This window comes from Apis cerana, linkage group LG11 (genome assembly GCF_029169275.1).
Source record: "Apis cerana isolate GH-2021 linkage group LG11, AcerK_1.0, whole genome shotgun sequence".
Lineage (NCBI taxonomy): Eukaryota > Metazoa > Arthropoda > Insecta > Hymenoptera > Apidae > Apis > Apis cerana.
This window is the reverse complement of record NC_083862.1, coordinates 15,006,670-15,023,496: the sequence shown is the minus strand read 5'-3', so window position 1 is coordinate 15,023,496 and position 16,827 is coordinate 15,006,670. Positions and strand designations below refer to the sequence as shown.

Here is a 16,827-nt window from a genome sequence, read left to right as displayed (position 1 = left end):
AGAAGGACAGGAAAACTATTATTTTTACATACAATTGAAAATTCATTAATTATTCATTTATTATTAAAAATTTCCGTACTTTTAAGATCGCGTCTTAAAGATAGAACTTGAAACAAGTTTCTCATATAAATTTTAATATGAAATTCTTTCTAATTAATTATTTATTAGCGATTATTTTGTTGTTACTCTCGCGAATTTTTAATCCATGACCGAGTAAGAAATGATCGATTTATTTGTTCGAACGAGAAAGAAGTTATAAATGAAAATTATATGTGAAACTAAAGAAGAATATAACGTTTTAAATGCATATATTTATATTTAGAAATTGATCCTATAATAATAAGAAATCAGTGAAAAACGCGTTGGTAACGTCGATTCGTGTATGGTGCTTTAATCGTTAATAAATAATTAATGGAAAAGAAATTATCGTTAAAATCCATATGAGAAAATTGTCTGAGATCTTAACTTCGAGATGAAAGTCTAAAAATGCAGAAATATTTAGTGAAAAATGAATAATTAATTAATTTTCAACGTTGCGTCAATTATATGGGAAATTATTAGAAAATATTAGGAGCTACATAACTAAAAATAGTGGCAGGTTTTCTCCGTCCTTCTCGATCATTGTTGCTCTCCTTTTTTATGGTATACCTCCTTGCACATTCTGCTATGCTAGTAATAAATTGGAACTTCGGTGATTCAAACGCGAGATGGCGTTGATTAAAATTTTTTGATCCGTTATCTAATTTATCGGCAAAATAAAAGCGTACTTTATGTTTTTATACGTCAACGTACATATATTTTAAAGTATATTATAAAAGATACCGAGTTATAGAGCCGATTCTTTTCACCGTAAAGTAACAAGATCGAAATTTGAAATTATGTTTCTTCGTTAACATTGTATGGATGTTTTCAGTATAAGTGAATTTGGGAAATTAAAAAAATACCAGATGATTTATCAATAAGATCGTTTATTAACTTCAATTTAAATGTCATCGTACCGCATACGTCATACATACAACTTACGTCTAAGTGATACGCTAAATAGATCTTGGCTATTGTGAAAAACTCCACCCGTGTATGTGTATTTATGTGTATACATATATAACGCCTATATACAATGAAAAATTTTTAGCGGGTGATGAAACAAACACAATATCCTGAGACGTTAACTCGTACAAATATAAAAGAAGAGAGAATTCGAATTTCCTTGAACCCCTCCTTGAACAATATTAGAAAGGAGTTAAAGAAACGTGAAATGATTTACCAGATTTCAAACTTTCAACTATTTTAAAACTCGTCTTCTTCCACAAAATGAAGAAAATGTCTCGCTGAATGCAAATAAGTGAAAGATTAAATATGAAGGATTGGCTCGAACATGACAACAGAAAACGAAGAAAAGGCAAGTTGAAAGAATCAAAACTGATTGGATTGAAATATAAATATATCGTAAACATTTTTAATGGAAATTGATTTTAAATGAAAAAACTTGCCTTTCCTTACATAATAGTTCTTCGAGTCTCGATTACGCGCTAATTCTATGTCTTTCAATAAATAGAAATAAATATCATGATTATCGTAGAGATCTGTTCAAACGATACATTGTTTGTCCAGATCTGGAATCTCATTCAGTCTACTTCTACATTAAAATGTATACGTTCCCCGCTAGCGTGCACGGCCTCTTCTTTCAGCTCTGTCACGAATTCCTTTCGCGCAAATAAGGAATTCAGAAATTCTGGAAGACTTTTAGAAAGTTTCGTATAAATCACCGCTATTGCGAATCATTAACCAAGAAATTACCCTATACAGTTTCGTAGATTCTAATTAAGTCGCGGTTTCATTTCAATTATATTTTTCAATTTGAAATTCTAAGAAAATAACATCAATTCGATCGATGAGACATGGACGATTCGTCGAGAGGCTCGGGCAGAAGATGGCCATTGTGTGGTTTGGTCTCGATACGGTTCTCGAACATAAAGCTACTCTTTCGTCGGTCTCTAGTACGATTTAAACCTCAGGATGCGATATCCGGTTTAATAACAAATTCCGTAAAATTCCAATATTCTTCTTCGAAATTTCAAACGGAATCCCTCGTCGAATTTGATTTAAAGAAGATCGAAAGAATTGAAAGTATCAGGTATCAATCCAGATCCATCTAAATCGTACTTGAACGGACTCGAAACGAGTTTTCATACGGCGTTGCAATCCATGAACAAAGTTCTACAATCTTCACCGGTGCGCCCGCGTCGTCCAGCCTCGTACAACGCCTCGAAACCTACTCCGCTTTGTCTTTGGAGAAGATAGCTCGTCGCGTATCTTGAAAAAAAAATTATTTGATTATTTCAACGAATGGTGAATCGAATATAATTAAGAGAAAGTATCTTTTTATAGAGAGGTTATGGGCTTACGATCCAAGTTGACAGAAGATAGATGACGTTCCCTGAGCATCCGCTACGCATTCCGCACTCGCTTCGCAGAGGGCTCTCTCGGCGCATCCACGTTGACCTTCGTCCTCGGCACGACCAACGTTATTAAACGATTTCACTGACCTCATGTAGCCCTAAAAATAAGAAATAACAAATAAATTTGTTCACAAGTTGAAACGGAAGAAAGAAAAGAGAAGAAATTTCCAAGATTGAGGTTACCTTTAGCATGGAAATGGAGGCGACGGCAGCTTCCGAAACTGTGTCCCGTCTTCCCATTGATCTGGCCGTCAAAGAACGATGAGAGAACGATGTCTTCAACGCGTCCAATAGATTGATCACTATGCTGATGAACTGTTTTCGAAAGAAATGATTTAAATAATGATTAAATAACATCGTGAAATAATATCGAGGAAAGAGTAAATAAGGTAAAGAAGCGTCTACACATGAAAAAGCATATATGTATATATATATATATTTTCATATATATTATATTTTTTTGACTCGTCAACGTTTCGTCGAATTCTCTAATCGTTTCGAATGTTTCAATGTGTCTCATAATTTACGCGTGAAATAATTAATCGTTTTTCTTTTTAGTCGAAACGTCAATCAGAGAGAAAAAAAAAGGAGAGCAAAATTGTTCATGTACAATGTATGTGTACGATCACGTACTAACCTCGGAAGCGTTTTTAGCCATAACAGCAACCTGATCGGGGTCTCTGCCCTGTCCTAGAAACGCGCCCAGCACCGCAGTCAAAATGCCCTAAACAACCGACACCAGCCATGTGCTCTAAGTTGACGTCCTCTGATGATGATTATTTACAAGAAGAAGAGTCGAGTCTGTGTAAACTTTTTTACACCCAAGCGACAGATCTTGTCAAGGAGAGTATCGTTTTTTCTTTTTTTTTCTTTTTTTTTTTTAATTAATTGTACAAAATCACAACGGCATACGATCGATTGATTTGATTCGAATTCGTAGTATGTATATATATATATATTAAATTGAGAGGGAATTTCGCGGTTTAGAAAACGTGAAGATCGTTAACGTGATCAGTGTTCCCTTAATTGATTAAGGGGACAATAGAGCTCGTTAACAGGAGTAACGATTCGTACGCTCGTTGTGATTTCTATCTAAAAAATAATTTTGTAATAACAAAAGAGAAAGAGAGAGAAAAAAAAGGTAGAAACATATATATATATATGTATGTATAAAGCGACGATATTATTTTACAATACGTGCACGAAACGTCGCGTCTTTCCAACGAAAGAGAAAGAGAGACAAACTAGCGATCATTCCTTCTCGAAATTCTATTATTGTGTATTTAAAAGAAGGAAGAGACAAACTCTCTGTGTTTTGCTCCGCGTCATGCTCAGCGATGTATAGTCTACAGCATGTATATATGCGTTATTCTAATTAGCTATCCAAATGTACAGCAAATGTCGTGTATATGTATATGTGTGTGTGTGTATATGTGTGTGTGTCTGGATAAATATTCTAAGGAACGATTCCATGGTAAAAAGAAAATTATAAACGGAAAATGATTGTATATAAATGATTATATATACGCTTGTTATGTATAATACCATGGAATAATTCAATTGTATTCTACTGTTTGTAGTATGTTTGACCTAAATCGCAATACAGTCAGTTCGGCTCATGCTTGCTTTCATTTATGCGACCCGGATCAAGATGAAAGTCTCGGAAACTCTTGTCTTGTTCCTGTTGTGCGGGACCGTTTCGAGTAATCATCAAGATTGCTTTCTAATTCGTGTTTCTTAATTTGGGAAATATTCAGGTTCAGCTGATCGGTATTTATCAATAGAGGTATCGTTACCTAAAATGTATATATTTGATTCGCAGATAAATCGGTGTTGAAGCGGAAATGACCGTAATTAAGAAGGGAGAAACAAGGTGTTTTGGATACCACAATGTTTGTTGATACCGCACATACCTGCATGGGACTGCTTTGGTTATCAACCTTGTCGATACCGTCCACGGATTGTTGGGGACCTCCTAGAAGAGCGGTGAGCACCCTCAGCCCCACCGACAGCAAATTTGCCCAGGGGCTGGCAGGTGCCCCGTCGTCGATCTCGTTCTTGCTTGGACCTGTCACTCCTCCTGTTTGACCCAGGATCATCTGCATCAGCATGCTCAACATGTTCGACCATGAGAACCCGGTACTGCTACCTTCCTGATGAGGCAGAAGAGGATTCGTCAAGAATTTATGAAGATGAAGACTTTGAGGAGATGAAACGAGAAGGAGGGAATAATTAAATATAAATTAAATTGTAGAAATATTGTAGAAATTTAATGTAACGATAATTTACTTGAATCTGATTGGTACTAATGTCATCTAGGTCATCGAGGGCGACCTTCTTCATTGCATTCGGCTTTTCTGCGAATTTCCTCTCGTCTCTGACCTGCTGTTGGAACTGTTGCGGATACTGAGTATGCTGTGGCAGCGTGGCTGCTTGTCCAAGAACAAGCGCCATCAAGCATAGCGATATGCATTGGCTATGATTCATTCTGGAAAAAAAGGAAAAGAGAGAAATTGAGAGAATTATTCGTCGATCGAGGATCAAAATATTAATGAATCGAGAAAGAAAGGGAATGACACCAATGGCTTTTTTCGTCATTTTGAATGATTCAAAAAAGAGAAAGTAAGAGAGTATCTGACGAAGATTCCAAATCCACTGTTTCGAAACACGTATCCCACATACAACTTATTATTAAACATATTTTATCTTTTCCATTAATTTCTTTTCTTTCTTTTAAACAACTATATATTTTAATTTAATTACAATCGATTATAAATACAAGATTGAAATTTTTAAAAAAACCGAAATATTTGCAAAGTAACGTTAATTTAATATTCCACGTCGAATGCGCGCAATCTCGAATGTACAATATTTTTTTCCATTATTTTTCCAAAAAAAGAAAAAGAAAGAGGGAGAGAAAGGGAAGATCAATCTTCTTCGAGAAGATTGCATCGGTAACCTTGATCCCAGTGGAGAAGCGATAAAAAAAACGAGTGATCATGCGAGTATAAGCAAAGAAAGAACATCGAGCGGTAAGAAAGTGTGTCAGAGCGGTTAAGGTCATCCTGGTAGCACCAGGTAGCCCACTTCTCGATCGAAGCTACCGGTTTGTTGAACTCGAGGGATACCGTTATCTGAAAACGCGGTCGCGACCTACTGTCGTGTTCAATCTCTCAGACTGCAGTCACCGACCTCCTAAACGAAAGACAAACAAATAATACGAGAGGAAAAGGAAAAAGAAAAATGGAAGAAAAAAAGAAAAAGAAAGAAAAGAATCGAAGAAATCATCGAGATAGTGAAAATTTAATCTAAGTTATAGTTATTTTGTTTAAAAATAATAAAATTTTCGACGGATGGAATTTTTGATAAATGTTCGAAAGAATTGAAGAAAAGAGTAAAAGAATTAAAAGAATAATTGATACGTTTTAAATTTATACAACTTTGTTATTTATAAGAAAAAAATTTTTAAAAAATTGTCGTTTAATTTACTTTAGATTTAATTTGCTACCTTTAATTTACTTTAGATTTATTAGTAAGAGAAAAATTGTATAAGTATATACGAATAAATAATAAAAATTAAAAAATATTTTGAGAGTTTAAAGATAAATGGGAAAAATGTTGAAGAAAATATGTCTTTCCAAAACGGTACTTTTCCGGCAGCGCCGAAAGATCAACTAATTCTAACTGTAGGCAATACCTGTAAAAAAGTACTTTTTATCTGTTAAAAGCATGTTTCTTCGCTTGATAATTTTTCAATCCTATTCCAAATTAATTTAAAAGGATTTCTAATTTTATTCTTTTCGTATAAAATACTCAAGTCCTTTACTTTACTCACTACTATTAAAAAATAATATTTAAAATCATGTTTAAAATTTTTGTAATTCTACAAACAATTGACTTCTACTTTTGAAAATATATTTTTCTAGTTTTAAACGACCCAAGTACGAAAGTAAAACCATTTATCTAAATTTGAATCGCAAAAAAAAAGTGTTCATTCGAAATGAAAAATCAGCGTTTTCTCGTTATCATATAATCAAAGACGATAATAATCACGAAAGAATTTTGAGAATTCGAACGAGGATCGATTAAATCGATTTATTTATTCAAACGTACTGTACTGTACTCACTTCGTTACTTCCGAGTGGATTCCCTTGACACTGACTCTCAGTTCTGAAGATGAAATTCCGTGCGAAGTGTTCTATATAGCTTGCGTACGCACGTGGGGATGAGGTGCACGGCCAATGACCACATACCTTTGGCACTATTTTCAATGGAACGGACCAATCCTCTGCTACTTTATTCGTTGTCGATCACGAAGGTCTACTTTTCGAATATTCTTCGAGCAGATTTTACGGTTCCGACATTCCATGTACCTTTTATTTCAAATGAATTTTCTCGTATAAAATAATCTTTCGATTGAACGAATAATTACAAAATTTTTCATTTTTCTTTCTTTATTATGTTATAAAATTTGTTATTATAAATCTCTTAATCTAAAAATAGAATTCTCATTATAATTTAAATATATTGGACTTTAATTTAAATATTAAAGTTTAAATATTAAAAAAATTGAAACATATTTCATTACTTCTTTTAACTATAAGGAATTTATAACTATAAGAAATTATATTATATTATATTATATTAAGAAATTTATAACTATTCAGAATTAAGTATATGATAGATTGTTTTTTAATATAATTTTTTCATAAAATTTGTTTAAAAAAAATAAATTTCTAAAAATATACAAAGATCTTTAATTATTCATAACAATAATTTGAAGAATTTTTTCTTTTAGTTTACAGAAAGATTCATTTTCTATTTTTGTTTCTTATCGAAAATTCTTTTTCTCTGGAATATCTTTTATTTTATCAAATACAATTAATCATAATAAGGATTAATTATATTAGAGATGTCTAAAAAAAAAAAAAAAGAAATATTTATAAATTAAATTAACTATTTCGAAGATTCTTTAAATGTATTTCTAAATTTTATTTAAAAAAGAATAAAAATCGAAATATTAAAATATTAAAATATTTCATATTGATAATCCCTTAATCGTTATCTTATAAATAAATTAAATCAAAACGATAATGCATCGATGATTTGACGTTGGTTTGAGCCATTCACTCGTCCACAGCCAGAGGCTTTCCTTTTCTTCTTGAAGGCCCATTTCACGTTGCGTGCACCCTGGACTAGGCGGTCACGATTCATCATAACTGTTTCAGTAGCGGGATGCTGGAGTCATATCTTCTTATTAGGAGCATCTTGCTAATCATCGTACATAGAAACGAGCTGTACTTTACGAGAAATATAAATCAAATAGTCAATAAGTATATAATATATTTTTCTCTACTATATCTATTATATATCTCTATCTATGAAATATCTTCAATTGGATTTAAAAATTCTTTAATTCGATCTTTCTGATTAACATAATTAATATTATTAGTAAACATATTCTAAAATATAAATTATTAATTTATTTCAAAATCATTAATAATATTTCGTTAGATGTTTTACAGTACGCATGTTATAGATATTAATATATATAACGGAATTAACGAACGACCTTCAATGAAATGAACTAATTTTGTTGAATATATTGTAAATATCAATAGTTTACTTTCTTCTTTTTTCTATAATTCATAAAAATATAAAATCAGAGATTTCATTCATTTTTATTGAATACTGAAATTCATTACATGTATATAATTTCTATAATATCAATCTAGACAATTGTTATCAAAGATAGCATATATTTATAAATAAATATACGCATTTTTAATTATTTTTTCTTTTTCTCTTTTTATTTATTATCTATTCAATTATTATTAAATAATTCATCAAAAATGAATTCTATGAAGATATATATTTGAAAATGCATATATTATGATAATCAAAATAAAAGTAGAATTTTTCGATAAATTGAAACCTCTAAAAAGAATCCCATATTTTTAATAACGAAAATTATTTAAAGATTCGTTAGCGACTTTTAGATTCAAAAGAACGGGAATTCATAACACATATATGCTTTGGTTTGTATAGACATTTTATAAATTTAGTAAAGTTCAGTCAGTTTTGTCTGTCTCTTTATTTGAAATGTCATATCCTGTGCTTTAGCGATATCATGTTCGTTCCTGCTGAATGAATCTTAAAAAAATTATCAGTGTTCCGGCATCTATAATAAAACTGAAAAGAATAAGAAATCCAGTCCGCTATTAGACCTTTACTACTGACACAGAAATGCAATGGTATAACAACGAGCGAGAACCAATCATTTCTGTTCATTTTCTTACCTATTTTTTTTATAACTGTTTACTTCGTCACAACTATAATTATTTTATAATAAATTTAATTAAACTTTATTAAATATTATATATTTTTTAATATCTTTTTATATTATTTTGACGAGTATTTTTATTCAATAAATTATACAATATTCAATAATAAGTTCAATTTATTTATATATAATTATTTATTTATAATTTTTATATTCGTTTATTATTTCTCAAAATTAATTTTTTCCGCGAATAATAATCTTTACATTTTGAATAAAAATAATTAAGAAAAGAATTAACAATTACTTATAAATAATTACTACAGTTATTTATAACTGACATACAAAGTATCGAGATAGCGGGATAACTGATTATTGAATGCATTTTATAATTTATATACTGCTTCCTATCTTGCATAATATAAATGTATTAATAAATCATTGATTTGAATTTATTAATTTTGATCAAAAATAATTTATTAATTTCTGATCAAAATTAATTACTATTTGAAATAAAAAAATATTATTTAATTTTTTATGATATATTTTTTTACATTTGTTAACCAATTAACTTCAAACAAATTGTAAGAATGCATGCTATTGGATATGTAAAACATTGATGATCGACATTACGATCCTAACCTTATAGTTCGTGACAGGCAATTTTCGGTATTATTTGATCGTGTTGTAAGTCCAAGTGGTAGTAAAAAAAATAGTTATTTATTAAAATGGAATGTTTAATTGGTATTCAATTTAAAGATTTTGTGTTAGTTGCGGCTGATATGACTACAGCTCAATCCATTATGGTTATGAAAAACGGTAAAGAATTATATATACTTGATTATAACCTGAATGTAATTTGTTTACTTTATTATTATTGCATTTTGTTCTCTAATTATTGTTTCAATATTAAATTTATATATATACATATATATATAATTTAGAATAATTAGAATATTTTATTTATTTATTTTTTATTTATATAAATAAAATAACAATTTTTTATGCAATAAATGCAAGTCATTTAAATTATTGATTATATTATTTCAGATGAAGAAAAGATTCATAAAATGTCTGATAAACTTATTATGGCAGTATCAGGAGAATCTGGAGATACTACACAATTTTCAGAATACATAGGGAAGAATATACAACTTTATAAAATGAGAAATGGTTATGAATTATCTCCAAAAGCAGCTGCATTATTTACTAGAAGAAATTTGGCAGATTATCTTAGAAGTAGAACACCATATTTTGTCAATTTATTAATGGCTGGTTATGATGATAATACTGGACCAGAATTATATTTCATTGATTATTTAGCATCATGTGTTAAGGTGCCTTATGCATCACATGGTTATGGAGGCTTTTTCTCTCTTTCTATTTTGGATAGATATCATAAATATGGTAATAAAATAAATATAGAAATCAAATTTATATTGATATTTATTTGAACATAATAACATCATTGTAAATTTTTTATCAAAAATCTATTACTCATACTACTTTGTATTATAGATTCAACAGAAGAAGAAGCATATATACTAATGAAACGGTGTGTTAGGGAAATACATAAGAGATTGATAGTTAATCTTCCAAATTTTAAGGTACAAAAAGTATCTAAGGAAGGTATAAAAGAATTGGAACCTATCACAGCAAAAAATTTGGCAATAGAAGACGCCGATAAAGCATAAAGTATCTATTTTTATTTACATTATTTGTAATATTATCAATACAAGAAATAAAGATGTTAAAATATCTTATACTTATTCTTTGAATAGAAATCTATAAATAATTATTTTAAAAAAATGGATATGTAAATGAAAAGAATATAATTTTATTATATTTTCAAAAATGTTTACAAATTTTTCTAACTATACATATTCTACAAAATTTATTTTTCATAAATTTCATAAATTAAAACAATTGTAGATTATAAAAAAATTGTATGTATTTGATAAAATTACAAGTTCATAAAATAATAATAAATTCAAAGAATTATTTGTAATTGTAATTTTAAATATTTTGTAGTTTTAAAAAAATAGACAAAGATTTTTTATCAGAGATTTTAAATCAATTCGATTATAAGTCTAATTTCTATGATAACATAAAGATTTTATTTTATATAAGAATAAAAAATTTCAATCTAATTTTTTGTTTTACGATTCGAAAAATGAAAAATTTTTCAATGAAAATTAATTGATATTTATGATATGCATATTAATATAAATTCTTATTTACTCAAAATTTTTCTTATAAAAAACAATTTAATTAAAAAAGAGGATTATTTATTTCCGTCCTTAGATAACTGCTCCATAAATTATTATTAATCTTTTCATATGTATTGACATTTATGAAAAGCAATACAAATATGAAATAATTATAAATCATTGATTCAATTGAATTTAAATATATGGATATTAATTATATTAATGATAACCAAATGATTATTTCACAGTGCGCATGTAAGACAATTACATATTGACACTTTTAAATTTAAATTTCATGATTGTACAGCTTGAGCATAAGACAAACTATCTTTTTTTTTTTTTTTTCTATATAAGATAAATTTAGAACAATAACAGCATAATAAAAATGCTGAAAATTTTATTACACTGATCACCTTAAACATTATGTTTCCTTTTTCATTTCTACTTGTGTTTGAGCCGATTTTTCCGTTTGTATCGTATTAATTGGATGATCTTCATATCTGAAAAAAATATATGATTTACAATCTAATGTTTCAAAATAATTTTAAATATGAAAAATATAAATAAAATATTTATTAATACGTACGAAAATAATGCTTTTAAGTCGCCTTTGACTAATGCTAGAAGCAAAGGAGTACCTAAACAAGCAGGTACCAAATATAACAGAGCCGGTTGTGCGTGATTAAATAAATGCATAATGAGCATTGTAGCTAATAGTCCCATGAAATATGCAAAAAATGTCGAATAAAAATAGACATTTGTTTTTCTACTCAAACTATTATCAAATCGCAATAAAAGAGCAATGAAAATTCCTGGCAAAACGATGTCACCTAAACCCAGCATGGCAAAATTGCTAGCTGTAAGTCCTTTCTCCAATATATCTTGAGGAAACACTAACTTAATTGGTACTTCAAACGATCTCGCGACTGTTACCATTACATCTGTACCAAATACCCAAAATGCATCATAGAACAAGAGTCCACAAAGCAAAATACATCCTGTTACAAAATTATTCACATGTAACAATTCTACACCATTAATCGCAAATGCAATTCCAAATAAATTATTGGCAATCCAATGCTGTAAAATTAAAATAACAAAAATTTCAAATAAAAATATATTTCTATTTAAAAAAATTAATATTTTTTTTATTATGTTAATACCATTACCTTTTTTAGAAAATACCAAGTTCCAATAAGGGAACAACATATTAGACAAACAATATCATGAAGGTTAAATTTATAATTAATAATATGTTCTGCCTTGTCACCTTCACCCCTAGTGAATAATATGTGATAATGAGTTTTTGGAATTGCAGCAGGTACTAGTGATGAAATTAAAGGGCTGCAATTATAATTATAATATGTAATTTCAAGACCATTTGAAAAATATAATAACTATTAGATCTGAAATTATACCTGGTAAGATGACACAAAGATAAGATTCCTAAGAAAAAAAAATATGCAGCTAAGATTTGATTAACTAACTCCTTGTCAAATATCTGAAAATAATAAAAATCCCTTTAAATTGAATTAAATAAATTTGTAAATATTATTTATTAATTTCTTCTTACCTTATATAATACATACAGTCCAACTAATGTAATACTGGAAATAAAAGGAAATATTGCTGCTTCTTTGCGAGACATTGTATCTGGCTGTTCTCCACTTTTTTTACATTGTTGCTATTAAACACAAAAAATATTATTTAATATTTTAAATATATAAATGAATATTATATAAAATAGAACATTTTTTTTAATAAAATTTTAAAAATTTATAAATAAATTTTTAAATTTAATTAATAAGTAGACATTTTATAATGTATACATTCACAAGAAATATATTGTCAGTTTTTAAACTTATTAAATATCATATTACTTGAGAATCAAAAATATTATTTGTAGTAAAGATTATTATTTATAATATTACTAATTTGAAAATTAATTTAATTTTTTTAAAAATTAGATAAGATCAAAATTTCTTCGACATACGCATGTAAAACATATGTCAAACGCGTGGCTAACCTGCTGCTCCTTATGGTGTTTAACAGCTTGGTAACTACCAAAGAAGATAGGTAAAATAGCCATAATTATCAAGCTTCCATAAGCAAGGGCCATTCCCTCAGATGTCGAAGATATTCTTCCCGTAATCGCTTCATTATTTTCACTCGCTTCAGCAGCAATTTCATTTACCTCGCTTGCCATCTTGCACTTATTAATTGGACTGTGTGTAGTCAGTTAGTCAGTTGTGTGTAGTCACACAAGTGACACGACTTCAAAAAGAAAACTTTGAAAAAATAATATGAAGATAGATAAATGTACGTTATATTATATAATTATTAAAATATTAAACAAATAAAAATTTTATTTATACACAACAAATTTTTATTATCAATTAATTATTTTGTTAATAATAATTTAGCAAAATATCTTTTTTTTATAATATATTTATTTTGAATTCAAGTAATTATCATTCTACCAATAATTTTTTTATTTTAATCTTTTAATATAAATACGATGCAATTTATCTTTGATACGATTAAAAATATAAATACTTTGATTTATTATTTATATTTTATGTACGATAAAACATTTTATTAAAAATCAACCTTTACATATCTCGACACGTGGACGAATAAACATTATTTGTCTTATACTATAGTACTGTCAAGTTTTATTTTAATAAAGCATTGAGAACTCACGGTGAAAATGACAAATAAGAATTTACAATTAAGTAGTGAAAATTGAAGGAAATCAAAAAGTAAAAAAAAATATTTATTATCATTATAAAAATAATTTAATATTTTTTAATATCTTAAATATTAAATGTGAAGAAATGTAATTTTGAAATTATATCTTATAAAGAATGCATAGGTTAAAAATGTATATTGTTTTATAGTTTAAAAAAAATGAAAATTTTATTTGAATAGTTTTTTTATTCATGTGTACAAATAAATGTTAAAAATATTTTTCTTATATATAAGTGCTAATGAATTATTATTATCGAATTATTACATGGTATGTTTTAAAAAAATAAGGATCAAACTCATTTATTTGTTTTTTTATTTTTAATTTTTTTATATAATATACATATATGTGCATACGTTTATGCATGTGTATTATGTGTATATATGCGCGCGCGTTTTCTTTACATTTATTTTTTTCACAGATACCAGTGAATTAAGAAAGTGAATAATGGACACATTGAAAACAAAAAAGGTATTACAGAAAACATTTAATTTATTATTAGAAACAATCAGTATTAGATCTTCAAAATATAAAATAAAAGTTTGTCAAAAGATATATACCTTTTTACCTCTGAAGAAAGCACATATTTATAAATTGTGATAAACTGTTAAAAACTTATGTAGAATTAGAAAATTTTAAAGTTCAAAACATGAGTTCACATTGTATTACTATGGAAAAAAAATTATATCATAGAGGACAAATTGATGTAATAGATATGCCAATACAATTAACTTGTAATTACAAGTATTTCCTTGTTTATGAGGATCAAATATCTAAATTTGTTGTGTTAAAAGGTTTACATGGAAACACTGCAAATGAAGTAGCTATAAAATTGTTAGATATATTGACTATTATTGGAGCACCACAGGTATTACAAAGCAACAATGGACGCAAATTTGCAGAAGAAGTTGTACAAGAGTTACGTCTTTTATGGAAAGATTTTATGATACTTCATGGAGAAATTATTGAAACAAATGAACGTAATAGAGATTTTAAAAGTTTGCTTGAATGTTGGATAAAGGAAAATCCGACAAAAACATGGTATGAAGCCTTGGTACATATACAGATTTTTCAAAATTCAACATTTCGATGTGAAAATGGAAAAATTCCTTATGATATATTATTTGGAAAAAATGTTCATGATGAATTTCAAAAACAAACTAATATAATAAATTTAAAAAATAATATATGGACAGAAGAAGAATGGGTTGATCTTTTATCAGACAAACAAAATGATGTTAAAAAAGAAAAAAAGCAACAGCTTATAGAAGATTCTGCCTTTACAAACATCAAAAATATAAAAACTGTAAGTATAATAATAATCTAATTTTTTATATCCAAGAGTTATAGTAATTATTACTGTAATTCATCAGGCAGAAGAGTGTGAAAGTGAAGATTCTTGCAATGAAGCCAGGGATGAGTTTCAAATGGACACTCCTGATTTTAATTTTGTAAATGTTAAAAGTGAACCTTTAAACATGCATACAGAAGATTCAATATTTGAAGATGAATTAGGAATAGACAACAGAATCAATATAGAAAATCAAATCAATTTAAAATGTAAAATTTGCCAGAAACAATACATGAAACCTGGTCATTTAAAGAATCATATGAGAACACATATAAAGGGGAAAAAGTTCGAATGTAAATTATGTAACAAAACATTTCATGTTCTAAGTTTATATGAGAAACATATGAGGCAATCTCATAAACAAAATAAATTATCTAGTTTCAGTAGAAACAGAAAAAATAGAAATTCACAAGATGAAATAACATTGACCACAAAATTATCTAAATTAAAAAGTTTTTCAGATTTAAATATTGATGGAACACAATCCAATGAAGCAAATGACTGTCCAAAAGCAATAAAAAGTTTAAGTCTTCTTAAAGAAAGGAAAAGAATTACTGTAGACAATCGTTCTATGAAAATAAATGGAGAGCCAAGTCTGAAATGTTCATATTGTAATCAAAAATTTAATTTTCCTAGTGTATTAAAAAGGCATATGAGATCTCACACAAACGAAAGACCCTATATTTGTGAAATTTGTAATAAAAGTTTTAAACAATTAGGTCATCTTAGTCAACATTCATTAACGCATAAAGATTATCGTTCTTTTCATTGTGCGGTTTGCGGAGTGAAATTTGAATCATTGAGTTCATTAAAAATCCATACTCAATCGCATAAAGAGAATTACATTATGAAAACTAAAGAGGCTTTCCGTTTATTTGAATGTGATAATTGTAAAAAGGTATTTACCACTAAAAGTGTTTTGGAACGACATATACTTACTCATTCTCATGAACGTCAATTCCCATGCGTAATCTGTGGAAAAAGATTCAAACAAGCAGGACATGTGAAATCTCATATGTTGGTGCATACAGGTGAACGTAAATTTGAATGTTCAATTTGTAAGAAGAGATTTAGTCTTTCGAATTCTTTAAAGAAACATATGTATGTACACAATGGAGAAAAACCGTATCAATGCGATGTATGTGGTGCACGATTCCTTGAAAAAAGAAATCTAAATGGACATTTAATGACTCATACAAACGAGCGTCCATTTCGCTGTAAAATTTGCGGAAAACGATACACTTTGGCAGATACTTTACGTCGGCATATAAGTGCTGCACATGAAGATGGACGTACATATCAGTGTGAGATTTGTGCAAAAATGTTCAAACAACTTGCTCATTTGTCCGTTCACAAAAAAGTACACAACGATGAACGACCATTCCAATGTCATTTATGCGAAAAGAATTTTAAACATAAAAACGTGCTTAAATCTCATTTGGCCATTCATGCGAATGTGAGGCCATTCGAATGCGATATATGCAAAGCTACATTTGTAAGAAAAACAAATTTACAAACACATATTGCATCAGCTCATATGAATGAAAGACCATATGTTTGTACTATTTGTGGAAAACGATTCAAGCAGATTAGTCATTTAAATGGTCATGTAGTAGTGCATAGCAATTTAATGCCTTATCAATGCGATTTCTGTGATCGACGATGTAATAGACTTGATAATTTAAAAAAACATATGCGTCTTCATACAAAAAATAAAGAATAAACAGTATAAAATAATTTTCTGATAAAAGATATGACATTTCAAATTGTTCAAAATA

The 16,827-nt window shown here is 28.2% G+C and overlaps 4 protein-coding genes and 1 long non-coding RNA gene across 7 annotated transcripts; 3 read left to right on the top strand and 2 right to left on the bottom strand.

Annotated features, from left to right (window-relative positions):
• Positions 1 to 951: 951 nt before the first annotated feature.
• On the bottom strand, positions 952 to 6,743 carry LOC107995979 (uncharacterized). 2 transcript variants are annotated; one of them, XM_017053806.3, is made up of 7 exons: positions 6,587 to 6,743; positions 4,749 to 4,947; positions 4,373 to 4,612; positions 3,097 to 3,183; positions 2,643 to 2,774; positions 2,406 to 2,557; positions 952 to 2,313 (listed from the first exon to the last, which is right to left on the bottom strand). In XM_017053806.3, exons 2-7 carry the CDS (start codon positions 4,944 to 4,946, stop codon positions 2,187 to 2,189), a joined length of 936 nt encoding a protein of 311 aa, XP_016909295.1. In that variant the 5' UTR covers position 4,947; positions 6,587 to 6,743; the 3' UTR covers positions 952 to 2,186. The 2 variants fall into 2 exon arrangements, with proteins under 2 accessions (XP_016909295.1, XP_028521543.1); XM_028665742.2 differs by lacking the exon at positions 3,097 to 3,183.
• LOC133667015 (uncharacterized) lies at positions 2,707 to 6,045 on the top strand. The gene is made up of 2 exons (XR_009832079.1): positions 2,707 to 2,848; positions 3,018 to 6,045. It is a non-coding gene; the product is annotated as an uncharacterized LOC133667015 (long non-coding RNA).
• Positions 6,744 to 9,176: 2,433 nt separating the features above from the next.
• LOC107995982 (proteasome subunit beta type-2-like) lies at positions 9,177 to 10,502 on the top strand. The gene is made up of 3 exons (XM_017053817.3): positions 9,177 to 9,558; positions 9,790 to 10,146; positions 10,258 to 10,502. The coding sequence occupies exons 1-3, from the start codon at positions 9,468 to 9,470 to the stop codon at positions 10,431 to 10,433; spliced, it is 624 nt and encodes a 207-aa protein (XP_016909306.1). The 5' UTR covers positions 9,177 to 9,467; the 3' UTR covers positions 10,434 to 10,502.
• Positions 10,503 to 10,554: 52 nt separating this feature from the next.
• LOC107995983 (minor histocompatibility antigen H13) lies at positions 10,555 to 13,365 on the bottom strand. The gene is made up of 6 exons (XM_017053818.3): positions 12,976 to 13,365; positions 12,523 to 12,633; positions 12,368 to 12,450; positions 12,119 to 12,293; positions 11,536 to 12,029; positions 10,555 to 11,449 (listed from the first exon to the last, which is right to left on the bottom strand). Exons 1-6 carry the CDS (start codon positions 13,153 to 13,155, stop codon positions 11,371 to 11,373), a joined length of 1,122 nt encoding a protein of 373 aa, XP_016909307.1. The 5' UTR covers positions 13,156 to 13,365; the 3' UTR covers positions 10,555 to 11,370.
• A 231-nt stretch (positions 13,366 to 13,596) lies between these two features.
• On the top strand, positions 13,597 to 16,786 carry LOC107996012 (zinc finger protein 85). 2 transcript variants are annotated; one of them, XM_017053862.3, is made up of 3 exons: positions 13,597 to 13,968; positions 14,120 to 15,004; positions 15,072 to 16,786. In XM_017053862.3, exons 2-3 carry the CDS (start codon positions 14,348 to 14,350, stop codon positions 16,770 to 16,772), a joined length of 2,358 nt encoding a protein of 785 aa, XP_016909351.1. In that variant the 5' UTR covers positions 13,597 to 13,968; positions 14,120 to 14,347; the 3' UTR covers positions 16,773 to 16,786. The 2 variants fall into 2 exon arrangements, with proteins under 2 accessions (XP_016909351.1, XP_016909352.1); XM_017053863.3 differs by having other exon boundaries at positions 13,598 to 13,711.
• Positions 16,787 to 16,827: the final 41 nt, after the last annotated feature.